The sequence below is a fragment of the Heloderma suspectum genome, chromosome 7 (assembly GCF_057233095.1).
Source record: "Heloderma suspectum isolate Gila_16-S chromosome 7, 16-S_ref, whole genome shotgun sequence".
NCBI lineage: Eukaryota > Metazoa > Chordata > Lepidosauria > Squamata > Helodermatidae > Heloderma > Heloderma suspectum.
The window spans coordinates 122,908,884-122,922,629 of record NC_139464.1 but is presented as its reverse complement, the minus strand read 5'-3'; the positions used below and the strand labels follow the sequence as shown (position 1 = coordinate 122,922,629).

At 41.6% G+C, this 13,746-nt stretch overlaps 1 protein-coding gene across 17 annotated transcripts in view; it reads left to right on the top strand.

The window, feature by feature from the left end:
* Nucleotides 1–13,746, top strand: part of LRP6 (LDL receptor related protein 6) — a 179,443-nt gene that overhangs the window by 123,975 nt on the left and 41,722 nt on the right. For all 17 annotated transcript variants that reach the window (XM_084811356.1, XM_084811353.1, XM_084811354.1 and 14 more), the window contains 4 exons: nt 3,659–3,861; nt 4,649–4,860; nt 8,332–8,525; nt 10,083–10,292. In XM_084811356.1, the coding sequence (XP_084667482.1) occupies nt 3,659–3,861; nt 4,649–4,860; nt 8,332–8,525; nt 10,083–10,292 (819 nt within the window). The remainder of the gene's footprint in view (nt 1–3,658; nt 3,862–4,648; nt 4,861–8,331; nt 8,526–10,082; nt 10,293–13,746) is intronic.

Below are 13,746 nucleotides of genomic sequence, written 5' to 3'. Positions count from 1 at the left end.
GTTATTACTATACCCATATTGTAGATTGGGGAGCTGAGAGAGACTAAGGTTGTGCTCACACATGACAATAAGCCAGGAATCCCAACTTAATAAATCACAGCGTGAACAAGCCACATGCTAGTATATGCAACCCGCTTGATTCTGTTTCATGCAAATGAGTAAACCAGTCAGGAAGGGGAGAGCTTTTTATGACATCCAAATCTGAGATTATGGTTAAGTTCCCTCAAACAAGCCAGGATCCCTAAGCCATCTTTAAACCAGGGTTTGTTGTTGGTTTATGAATCCTGACATGTTTCAGCACATATAACCGTAAACCTGAGTTGGAAAGCTCTCCCCTTCCTGAGTTGTTTACCCACTTGTGCCTAGGGAGGAACAAAGCATGAGTGAACAAGCCGCATGCACAAGCATGCAATTCATTGACATAATGGTTTATTAATCCAGGATTCCTGGCTTATCATTATATGCTAACACAGCCACTGGGGGTGTTCGGATTATTGCAGGGGGGAAAGAAGCCATCATGGCTTCTCACCCCGCCCCAGTACACGTCACACGCACACCCGTTGTTTACATAATTGCCCGCAGTGCAGGTTGGCGTGTTGTCTGAACCCATTGGTGCTATTATTCTCATATTGCAGGTGAGAGGCTGAGAGATAGTGTCTTGGCTGAGGCCACGTACTGAGTTAATGGTAGAGGTGAGATTTGAAGCAGGAACTACTTGTTTCACTGTTCAGTTGCATATCCACAGCTCTACATGAGCTCTGATAACAGAGAAATAGCAGAAGTTACTGAAACATTTCTGCAAAGTAGAAACTAAAAAAATGAGATTGGCTCCTCCTCCTCCTCCTCCTCCTCCTCCTCCTCCTCTTCTTCTACTACAAGAGTTTTTAAATGATTTTACAAGATTTAGGTGTTGGTTGTTTTCCAGCTTCTGAATTAAGGTAACCAGAGTCAAGGAGCCTAATTCTAAAATGCTGCTGACAAGTACTCTGGGCAGTTAGGTGTTTCTGTTCCAATTTAACATTTCTGTTGGCAAGCACAGTCAAAGCTCATACGTGCACACTCATACACTTTTCCCTTTCTTATTTTACTTGCCTGGTATTGAATCCTGTTCTGAGACCAATTTTCCCCTATTGTGACCTATATTGCACATATATGCACACATTCTCTTAATTATGAGATAGGAACACTACTAGGGAAAGAACTGAGGTCTCGTTTCCAGTGCAGAGACTATATTGTTGAGTGTAACTAGTTTTATTTATTTTTTGCCTACTGCGACTGCGTGATATTTCACTCACAGAGCATTCCTGAAATAGAGGCGGAATGTGGGCTCAGTTTTATACTGCACTCGACACGCAGGTCCCTTGCACAGATTGTTCTAGAGATTTGCAAAACAATGGTCTTTGTCCCTGTAATTTCCCTGGTGGGGAAAGATACTCTGCTTGGGACCTAGGTGTGCCTTCCTCCGCTGGCTTCCCTTTCTTTGGCCCGAAAGTTAATCTACTGGGTTGTGGGGAAGGGGTAATGCAAGGAAGGCCCTGCTTGCCTTGATTCTACTCACAAGCAGTTGCACAGAGGCACTCACTTTTGTGAACACCTCTATTCGAACTCTCACATCGTCCCTTCCTTATAGATTGTTGTTATAAGGACAAGCAGGTGTGGATAGTCCTTGGGTTTGCATGATCCATCTTTCCCTTTTGCCTTTATGCATGAAAAGAGGAAATTAGAAACTTCCACTTCTAGTTCATGACAAACCATAGTTGGCTGTTGAGTGTGAATGTGGCTTAAACCATAGTTTCTCAGCAAAGCAGGATTTCAAATCAGGCTGGCTTGTCATTATGTCTGAATTGGCCCACTTTATAGCCATATTCACATGATCAGATCTCAGCTTAATGAGATGAAACATACATGAACTTCATGCACCCTCATTCTCCTCCTTTTGTATAAGTGTGAAAATAAGCCAGGAAGCCACAGTTAACAATAGCTTCCTGTTACGTTCACACTGGGAAGCTGTGGTTAATGGCTTCCAAACAAGCCAGAATAAGTCATGGTTTAAAGTTAGATTCCGTATCAAGACTTCCTTGGAAACCATTAAATATAGTTCCTGATTTGGACGTAACAGTAAGCAGCAGCTAGCAGATCGCTTCCTGGCTTGTTTCCCCTCTCTGGCAAAGAGAGGAGAAAAGCGGCTGTGTGGGCAGGAGCTTCAAGTTTGATTAATTAATTTGATTAATTAAGCCAAGATCTGAACACGGTGTGTGTGTGTGTGTGTGAGAGAGAGAGAGAGAGAGATTTTACTATCGCTGCAACCCAACTAAATAAATGTTAATTAATTAGTGAAATGAATTTATGTTGATTAATAGATTTGTAAATCAATTTAAAATTACAGATGGGTAAAAACAGTATTTCTAAAGCAAGAAAATACTTTACTTTTAAATTATGCACATGTATTGTAGCAGGCATTCTTGTAGTAAAGGTATTCCTCTTGTGTTGTAGAGAAGGAGTATACTCCTTTTGAGATGGTGTTTGCTATCTGCAATTTTTATAAGCACTTGTATTTAAAATAATTTTAGTTTAAAATCTTCACTGTCCAGTCGGAGCCAGCTTTTTGGTTGATTAAAAATCATGTAATCTCACCGATGAACTGATAAACATAGAAGTCCTAATTAAGCCTCGTAGTTAAGCACTAACCTGGTAGCCATAACAGAGAAGGTATTCCATGCAGGTGAGTGGGATATCCCCCCCCCAATGCCTGCCTAGAAATGCAGCAGGGATGGGGCTCCCTGTTCCTCCTCTGCCAGTCCCCAGCAGGCTAGTAAAATCTTTTGCAGGATAGTATCTTTTGTGAGGGTGCCCTAGTCTTTCTTTAGTTGCTTGGATAAGTGGAAAACTTGTTTATTAAAAATGTGTTTGTCCAAATTAATACTTCATGGGTTGTTTTAGAAAATAGTTACAAGTTCTATACTTCCCCCAACCATTTCCCTTATGTGTTCCAAATGTAATTTTAAACAACTGTGCACTTTCTTTGAGATGATCTCCCTTCTGTGTGTATCATAACTGAATGGCTTATTTTGTTCATTTGAAATAGGAATGGGGAAGAAATTTGTTCACTTCACGGTTTAACACAAGCTTGCCTAATTTACACTTCCCGAACCAATATATGAACCAAAACACAGTTATACTTTAATATTCAGACTCTTCCAAATTTTGTGATGGAGTTCTCCAATCAAAAACATCTTGAAAAATGTGTAGATTAGGGGAAAGGGTGCCCAAAAATACATATAGTAGTGAAAATAACATTAAAATGTATTTATATTAGGAGAAATTGTTTGTAAACATGTGTATATCGGAGGAAATTGTGTACAACATTGTGTATATTAAGCAAATTATGCCCAAAAATGTGCATGCATTTTTGTTCCATCTTTTTCTTTTTTTAAAAAGAAGTGACCCAATGCAGAAATGAACTTAAAGTTGGAGAGATGAGAAACAGAGCAAAATCAAAACTGACAGATTTGTCTGTCCCTAGTTTTAAATGCAGACAACCTCTTGTTCTATGGGGGCAGTGTTGGGCATTGGCAGAGTTTTGTTCAAAGCTTCTGAAGCCTAAACCTAAAGATAATTAACATTTCCCCTTTTGTATCTGTCTGTATTTATGTTTAAGCTCCTACAAGTTTCTTGCTCTTCAGTCAGAAGAATGCAATCAATCGCATGGTGATAGATGAGCAGCAGAGCCCCGATATTATCCTTCCAATCCACAGCCTCAGGAACATCCGGGCAATTGACTATGACCCCCTGGATAAGCAACTGTACTGGATTGACTCACGGCAAAATGTTATCAGGAAGTCACAGGAGGATGGGAGTCAGGTATCTAATTGTGGGTTGTTTAGTTTTGCCATGAGGTTGGGAGAGAAAGGGAACGAGGAAGAGGGCTCTGTGGAGTGATAGATATTTATGTTTTAACTATTTTATTGATAATGAATTTTGCATAGAGTCTGTGGGAGTAGTTGCTTATTACTATATGATGGTGATAGTAGGAACACCTCCATTTGCGGGGAGGAGGTTGGATTCAATTTCAAGCCTAACTATACCTTAGTATTGTGACTCTTTGGAGATTCAGCCAAAATACACAAATGTTGTGCTGTTGAAAGCACAACATTTGAGAAACCTTGCTTTACGTGTGAGATTGCAGCATGTATTGCGTCTTTTCTGCCCCACCTCCTTAAAAATGAGCATAGGGTCATGCTGATGTTTGAATTTTGAAACATAGAACTGTGTCCTAAATATGCATACTAAAAATCAGGAAGGGCCTCAGAGTGCTTTAAGATGTTACACCAAGTGCTGAAGTAGGAAACATGAGGTCACATTTCCTATAATGTCCAAAAGTGAGCTTACACATGGGTAGATGCATGATTTTCTATTATGAAAACAGCACATGCCTCTCACAGCAAGCTCCCTTTTTTGGACATTATGGTAGAAGTATAAAAATGAGAAGTACTTCTCCTGTTTCAGTACTGGCTATAACTGATGTAATCATTTTATTAAAGCTACTGCTTCAGCAGATTAATTCTGTATTGTGTAGCTGTAAGCCAACTTCTAATTCTCTTTTGCTTGTTTCTTTGAATCAATTTATTTCTTGCATTTTCACCCCCAGAGCTTTACAGTTGTGATGAGTCCAGTTCCAAATCAGAACCTAGATATACAGCCCTACGATCTGAGCATTGATATCTACAGCCGTTACATTTATTGGACATGTGAGGCCACAAATGTAATCAATGTGACACGTCTGGATGGGAGGCTGATGGGAGTGGTGCTGAAAGGTGATCAGGATAGGCCCAGGGCCATTGTCGTGAATCCAGAGAAAGGGTAAGTGGAGTTCCAGATGGGAAATGCATGCCTAAGGCTCAACAATTAAAACTCCAGTGGCTCTTTTACTTGCTGACATTTTTCCAGTCTTTAACTCTTCTCAGCTGAATCATAGGGCTGGATCAACAGGGCTGTGTATACTGTATGCATAAAAACAAATTCTGTACCAAGGTAAAGTATGTGATAACAGAAGTTAAATTCTGCAACATGTATACATTTTGAAGACTAGGCACATTTAGGTACTTTTCATAATGTTGGACATTTTAATATTTTGCATAATTCAGCTTTTGCTTAATCATGAATAGAAAGCAAGGTGTTACTCAGGGCACTGAAGCCATGCCCTCTGGCCATTGGAAGGCCAGGATGAGAAAGAAACAGAGTATTGCCAATAGAAGGGTAGGTCAAGGCAGATTGGCTTTTCTATTCCTATGACATAGACTGGGTTGGTGGGGGGAGTGTGTGTGTGATTGTGCCAGGGTCCCCAGTGTGAAGTTCATGGCTAAGTGGCGGGTTGCCTTCCCTGGTCTGCTTTGTTAATTTGGGGCTCTTCACTTTTCCATGGAATATGGTAAAAAGTCAATTCTGATATTAAAATGGATCTGCTTGCATTTTCATGGTTTTTACACAGGACCCAACCATCCACCTACCCAACCACCATCAAATTAAGCTTACATTGGGGTCTATTGACACCAGTAAAAGCACAGTAAAAGTCACAGATCCAGTTAATTCCAGCACCACCATAGTGGTGCAAAAACATGTATCCTCTCGGCTTTTACAAGGGATCTCCACGAACAAACGATGTCATCATGTTCACAGATGTGTTCTGTAATTTGTAGTTTGCGGAAGATTACTTGTAAAAATCACAAAGATCCATTAGAATCCATGCCTTGGATCTGTGTTTTTGTGCCACGTCAGTGCTGGAAAGCACAATATCCTTGACTTTCACACGGAGACAGATATGATCTGTTACTTGATGGTGGGGGAGATTTTGTGTAAACTCATACTGCAGTGCATAAGCATTTTTTGTGTCATTGCAAGGGAGAAAGACAGGGACAAAACCAGGACTGGTTGGCTCTGTCTACCATTAGCTCTAGCTTCTCCTACCGCTGGCCTCCCTGGCAGTCACCCCACTAGTCGGAATCAGCACCAGCCTTCTCTATATGCTTCACAAAGCTGACCAAAAGAGCACTTCATGGCTGTTTTTACACTAGCTACACTAGTCTGGACTTGCCATCCTTCATTCATTTTTATGGAACATCCAGATGACATTGCTGCCAGTCTGTGGCATTGCAATGCTTTCTGTGTTGTCCTGTCATGTTTTTCACACCTTATTTATAGAAGGTTTTTTTATTTTGTTTTGTTTTACATAAAATTCAGTTGCCGCACCATCCTGCCCAGCGTGGACTGGCAAAGCATTACTGAAGCTTTTCAGGGCTACATTGCCCTTAATCAGAAGCTTCCATCTTTGCTTCGTCTGTCACTAGTTTTTTCATATTCAAGCCAGCCAGTGTTACTGGTCAGTAACTAATGATTTTCATCATAAGTAATTAGTTCATATTCACCACCAGGGGCATTTATGTAAAATATTAATATACTGCCCTTCATCCTGTTTTGGATTTCTGGGTAGTGTATAAACCAGTTGTATTACAGTACAAATCCAGTAATAAAACAACAGATAAAAACCCTTAAAACAACCAGACAAGTTAAACTGCCAGGATGAAAAAGAATATTTTTGCTTGGCACCAAAAAGATTGCAGCATAGGTGCCAGCGAGTCTCTTTAGGGAGGGTATTCCATAACCAGGGCACCACTGCTGAGAAAGCTCTTTTCTTTGTTGTTGAATAGCACGCCCCTGATAAAGGAGGCGCCTGGGGAAGGGCCTCGGCATTGCTAGTTTCTGTGCCTTTTCCTTTCAGTTATAGCAAAATAGTGCTATTTCACACCGAGAGAGAGAGAGTAGTCATTGAAGCCCACTGCACCAGAAACAGGAACTTACTAATTATAGGGCAACTGAGAGAGAATTTATCAATTATTCACCAGTAATGCCAACTGTGCTGAACAGGAAACAGTTGCAGCACACTGCTGCTGAATGTGAGTAGCCATTATAGAAGGATCCATAAGGACCTGAGTAAACATTATAGAAGGCTTTTAAAATATCTACTCAAAAACGCTGGGGCAAGCAAGTCATCGAGAGATTTGGAGTGAGGTGCCATCAATATATGGATGACACTCATTCCAGGGAGGCTGCAGCACTCTTTAACGTTTGGGGATGGTTTGGGGATGGATGAGAGTAAAGAAGCTGAAATTTAATCCAGACAAGGTCGAAGTGTTGTGGGTAGGAAAACCAAGTACTCTGGATGGAGGCTTGCAACTTTTTGTAGACTTGAGTTGCACTCCCCTTGAGGGACCAAGCACACAGTTTGGAAGTTCTGCTGAACTTGGATTCAAGTTACTTGAAGGACCATCTTTGCCCGTATTAACCTGCCTCCATCTGTGGGGCTACTTGTGTTCCCACCTATAAGAGCAATTAGGCTGGTGGGTACGAGGAATAAGTAGTGGTCAGTACTTCTCAGTAGTGGTCTCCTGCTTGTGGAACTCTGTTCCAATTGATGTCCATTAGGCACATCTGGAGGGTACCGGGCTGGGGAAAGCTAGACTGTAGGATCACACCCTAATTGTCTTAATTTTTCTAAGCCTTTGATGGTTGAAATATATGTCACATACAACATAATCTAAGGAAATTCAACTTTCTGTTTCCTATCTATAAAGCAACTTTGAAAAGAGTAGTTTGGGAGTAGAAAATTGGCAGAGAGAGATTGGTCCACCACATGATTTGCATAATTGCCAAATAATTTGTATTATATGCAAATGATGCTGCCCAATTTGGGGGAACTGAAATATGACAACCCTAACTACGAGCCCAGTAATTCACCTAGGCATTTTTTAATTTTAGTTTTGCTTTCTCTCCTGTTTTTTTCTGCACCAAGGATTGGTTAATTGCTGGGTTGTATCTTTTCCCCAGTCATATGTTGCAGATTTGTTTGCCTCTCAGCTTTGCACTATTCTCTGTGCTTTCTTTGTTAAAAAAAAACAACAAACCAATTTGAACATTGCAGGGTCCAATGTACCCCAATAGTTTTTGTGTTAGATTATGTTTTTGAAATGGAGTATCAAGAAAGCCTGTTTTATATATTAAACTGGACTCATTTTAAAATCAAATTGTATCTTTATTTCAAACTTAGTCTTGAAAGGAGCCTATTGGACTCTAATTTCAGATTGATACTGTCAAAACAAATCGTGCAGAGTGTGTAAAGCAAAGTTGCTTTTTCATTTTAAAATAGTGAAATAAATGTTCTCATACATGAATAATTCAGTTACAAGGATGTGGAATCTTTGCAGTAAACCCAAATGGGAGGAGGGGAAGGAAAAAAATTAAGGAAAGGACATAAATTCTTTAACTTTGTTTTTGCAGGTATATGTATTTCACCAATCTCCAGGAGAGATCTCCTCCCAAAATAGAAAGGGCAGCATTAGATGGAACTGAACGTGAGGTTCTCTTTTCCAATGGACTGAGCAAGCCTGTAGCCTTGGCAATTGACAGCCAGTTGGGAAAGCTATTCTGGGCAGATTCTGACCTGCGGAGAATTGAGAGCAGTGACCTTTCAGGTAGGGTAAAGCCATTTTGCTTTCTAATAATTAGATGACAACCAGCAGCATTCTTTTCACCCTTATTTCCAAAAACAATCAAGGTCTATGCAGGTGTTAGCCTGCAACATGAGTAGACCTAAAGTGGGAATGGGACATGGGCGCACACATCCTATAGTCACTTCAGGTCTATTCGTATTGCAAACAAACTCCTGCCTAGACCTTCAGTGTCGCAAACGTTTCACAAATGGCTAGGAATGAATGTGTATTTCTTCTTTCATTCCAGTCTGTGTTTTTCTCTTGATATTTACACTGTAGGCTTTGCAGAATGTTTCATGTGCATTACTTCTCTTTTCTAAGCATAGAAGGGTATAAGCATATAAGGATAACCCTGCTGGTTCAGACAGGATATCTAGCCTAACATCTTGTTTCCTGTAGTGGCCGGTGAAATGCCCCAGGGAAGGCCACAACCAGGACATGAGTGCAACAGCTCTTCCCTGTTGCTGATTCCCAACAGATGGTATTTGATGGCATAGTGTGTCTGAACCTGGAGGTGCTCTTTAGCATCTACATGAAACCATTGGGAGAAGTCATCTGGAGGTTTGGGTCATCAGTATGTGACTGTCATGCACCTCTACCTCACTTCTCTACCTGCTTGTCCCAGGAAGACTCAAAATCCTGTGCAGGTGTTTGGAGGCAGTTGGTATGGATGAGGGTAAAAATGATAAAGCTTAATCTAGATGGGATTGCAATTCCCCTGAAATTGCAGATATGCAGTTTGGGAGTTCTCTCGGACCTCCACGCTATCTATGGAGGTATAGGTGATGTTGGTGGCTGGAAGTACCTTTTACCAGCTTAGGCTGCAGCGCTGCCTAGAGAAAGCAGAATTTGCCTCAGTTACACATAGTGTCTGGTTACATCCAAACTAGACTACTGTAATAATCTCTATGTGGGGCTGCCTTTAAAGACATGGGGAACTTCAGCTGGTACATACTACAGCTGCTAGAATGTTTGTGTGGGCCATTTATTCAGAACGTACAACACCAATACTGTGCCAGTTACATTGGCTTCCTGTTCATTTCTGGGCGCAATTTAAAGGGCTCGCAACTGTTTCTGAAGCTGGCTGGTTAACCTAACCAGAGTTTGTTATACACTATGATTTCTGGTTTGCATGTAATGACAAGCCAGGTTCTTTAAAGTGAAACTAGATGCTTACATAGTCTTTCTCCTGGCTTCACAGGAGGAGGAGAAAGGGGGAGCTGAGGCTTTGCTCAGCTTTATTCTGGCTTGTGCAGATTGCACTAAACCATGGTTTAGCATTACATGCAAACCAGCTCACTGGCTAAGCTAACAGGTCTGACAGTACTAAAATCTCCACTTGAATCAAGTATTAGGACAGTGTAGACTTCTGTAAACTGTGTTTTCCCTGAAGTTACATGGGAAGCACTTGTAAGCATCAGATGAACTGAAGCCCTGGTATGTAATTTAGCTCCAGCTTTCAACAACACCCCGTGTACATGGGGAAAATGTCCTGGCACTTTTCACTTGTTCAACTACATTTTTCTTTTCTTTTCAAAGGTGCCAATCGGATAGTTTTAGAAGATTCCAACATACTACAACCTATAGGCCTGACTGTGTTTGAGAACTGGCTCTACTGGATTGATAGGCATCAACAGATGATTGAAAAAATTGACATGACTCGTCAAGAAGGACGTACAAAAGTTCAGGCCCGTATTGCCCAACTCAGCGATATTCATGCTGTTAAAAAGCTCAACATGCAGGAATATAGTAAGTGCCATGCAATATTATGTGAGAAGAGAAACTGAATGGCCTACGGAGCTCATGGTTCAGAGTTACTTCTCATAAAAACATATTCTGTATGGTTTTCAGCCCAATTGAGCAATCTCTTGCAAACCCACTATCCTGGTTCAAGACAACCTTTAGGCCCATGGAACAGTCTGAAAGCACAAAAACAGAAGTATAATATGGAGACAGTAATACACAATTAAGCGATTTAGGGTGCAATCCTATGCATGTTCAGACAGAAAAAAGTCTTGCAACTTCCAGCATTGCCCAGTCAGCCGTGCTATGTAAACGTGCATAGGATTGCACCCTTAGAAGTTCATGTTTTCGTCCTGTTGTATTACCCTTGATTGTGAAATAGTTTTTGTTAATAAGGCTCTCTTGTTGGATCCCAACCAGGAGATTGTTTGTTTAAAAACATTTCTATACCACCTGTCATGTTCAACATATCCAGGTGGTTTACAATGATAAAACTACAGTATATACAATATATAACAAACCAGTGGCTGTGAATTAAAAATTATAAAGACTGGTCTCATGGATAAACAAATGCTGTGAGAAATAAAACGTTCAATATACACCTAAACTGTAGTAGGGTTAGCACATGTTTTATTTCTGTGGGAAGGTAGCCCAAACAGCGGGTGCCCCTTCAGAAAAAGCCCTCTTCCTCATCATCAGATGGACATCCTCAGGAAGTGGCACAACTGGGGGGTAGGGGGGTGGAGGCTCTGTGTCAAGGGCTCCTTGGAGGCCTCTCTCAGTCTAATCCAGTAGCTAAGTCTAGACACAGACAAAGGGATTCCTTTCAAAGCTTTATTCTTCTTTTACAACTTAACAACTCTACTGTTTGCAACTAGATCTGAGCAGCACAGTACCTATGCCCTAAGTTGGAACAGTTGGTCCCTGTTTGAAAGGGAATTACTGGCTTAAGTCCTGAACTTAAGGACTAGGGAGAGTCCCTCCCCTTTTCCCTTGGATCCTCTGGGCGCAGCCGTTGTTTGCGCACCAACCGGGCACTACGCCTCCTTTCTGCGCCCTCCATTTGGCGCCGCTCTCTGCGTCGGCGTCGCGCGTCTGCCAAGTCTGCTATCCGCGCTCTGGACTGCTATCTAAGCTAGGAATGCTGGTGGGAGGAATCTCCGTCAGCTTTTGGCCCTGGGAAAGAGGAGCACGCTCCTCTCCCAGGAGCGACTGCTCTTCCTCAGAATCAGAACTACTCTGGGATTCTATGGGCTCAGTGTCCACCCTGACACTCTGATGATGATCACAGCAGTTGGGCAGATCTATATGGGAGAAAGTCTTCTTTCAGATGTCTTGGTCTTAAGTTATTTAGGGCTTTATAGGTTACCAAAATACCAAAACCTTAAACCAGGCCTGGTAGCAAATTGGCAACCAGTTTTGCAGTCTATTAAACTCAAAACGCAGGGCAGAGCATTAAGGGAAAATGTTGAGGAAAAGTTCAGTTGTAAAGCACCTGTGTTGCATGCAAAAGTCCCTGACATTACTAGAACAGTTCTGGAAAAGACTCCTATCTGAAATCCTGGACAGCCACTGCCAGTCAATGAAGACCAAGGTAGGCAACTTGTGGCCCTCCAAATGTTTTGGCCTACTACTCCCATCATCCCTCACCATTGGCTATGCTGGGTAGGGCTGATAGGCCAAAACAGTAGGATGGCCACAATCTGCCCACCCCTGTTCTAGATAGTACTGAGTTAGATTGACCAATGATCTGAGCCAACCTTCCCCAACTTGGTGCCCTCCAGATGTTTTGGACTTAAACTCGTATCAACCCCAGCCAGATGGCCAACAATCAGGAATGCTGGGAGTTGTAGTCCAAAACATTTGGAGAACACCACATTGGGAAAGGCTAGTATAAGACAACTTCCTACATTTCTAAATTGTAGACCGAAAAGCTCCTTCTCCTGTCTAACATAAAAATGGGGATAAAATAAGGAAATTAGGGATCAACTTTTGATAAAACATGAATCACAAAATGTTGAGAAGCATTATTGCAGACATATTTGGCTAGGCAACTCTCTTCTTACTCACATGGTCAATTTCTTTCTCTTAAGTATGAAGGCGCACGATCCTATTCCCTACACTCTGAAGTGATAAATCTAGTAACAACAGCACCATATGATTTTTGCTCATCGTGTATCTTGGCTTTTAATTTACTCTATTTATTAAAATATTTTTATAACTCCCTTCAATTAAGGGTTCTCAGAACAGTGTACAATACAAATTTAAAACACTTGTAAAGCAAATAAGAAACGTAAAAGCTTGGAAACAAAACAGCAGATACATCAGTTCAAGAAAAAGAACTCAAACTAACAGTCATGGAAAGCTAAGCCAAATAAAAACGTCTTCACTGCTCACCAAAAGGCAAGCAGAGAGATAGCCAATCTTATTCTCTTTGGGAGGGAGTTCCACAGCTGGGGTGCAACCACAGAAAAGGCCCACCCATGTAGCCACCAAAATAACCTCATTTGGTGGTGGGTTAAGGCAGGGCCTCAAGTGACAATTTTAACATGCAAGCAGGTTCATATGGAAGCAGGCAGTCCTTCAGATATCCTGTTTAAGGCTTTACAGGTAAGAACCTGCACCTTGACTTGAGTTTGGAAATAAATTGGCAGCCGGTGCAACTGTCATCAGACTGGTATAATATGATCACTAAAATGCTCACCAGACAACAGTCTGGCTGCTGCATTCTGCACCAGCTGCAATTTGCAAATGCTCTTCAGGGGCAGCCGTACTTATAGCATGTTGCAGTAGTCTAATCAGGAGGTGACTTAAGGCATGTGTAACTATAGCCAGATCCTTCTTTTCCAGAAAAAGGCTCAGCTGACATACCAGCTAAAGCTGAGCAAAGGCACCACCTTTGCCCTACCTAGGAGCAAGGCTGGATCCAGGAGTATTCACAAACTGCACATAGCTCTAATAGAAGACCACGTTTCCTCTTCTTTATTCCCCATATCCATTTCCAAAGGGAATAGATCATCTGGAGTTCTTGTCTATGATCTCTGTGCATCACACATATGGGTTTTTGCCTGTGTGGAGCCTCAATTTGGGAACTTTCCAAAACTCAGGAATTTTGGTGGGAACTCCTCCCCTAGGACATGCCCCTAGCGAGTTCCCACTCATTCTCTCAGTTCTTTGACCACCGTTGTGGCAGCCTCGTTGGGAATATTTTCACCCGGTTGGACTGCGTGTATATCGTATCTGCTGAGGTTTTATTCTCGCTTTCTCTTTTCCACTATCGGTTTTTCTTTCTATCTAGTTTAGATTTTATTTGTTTGGTTTCGTTACAGTCTTTGTTGATCATTCGATGCCTCCGGGCGTATGACCCTGAAGGTGCCTTTTTGAAAATACGTCCAATGTGGCAGTAAGCTTCCACCCACAAATGGGCATTTTCTTTGTTTGGTCTTGAAGAGAGCCACAT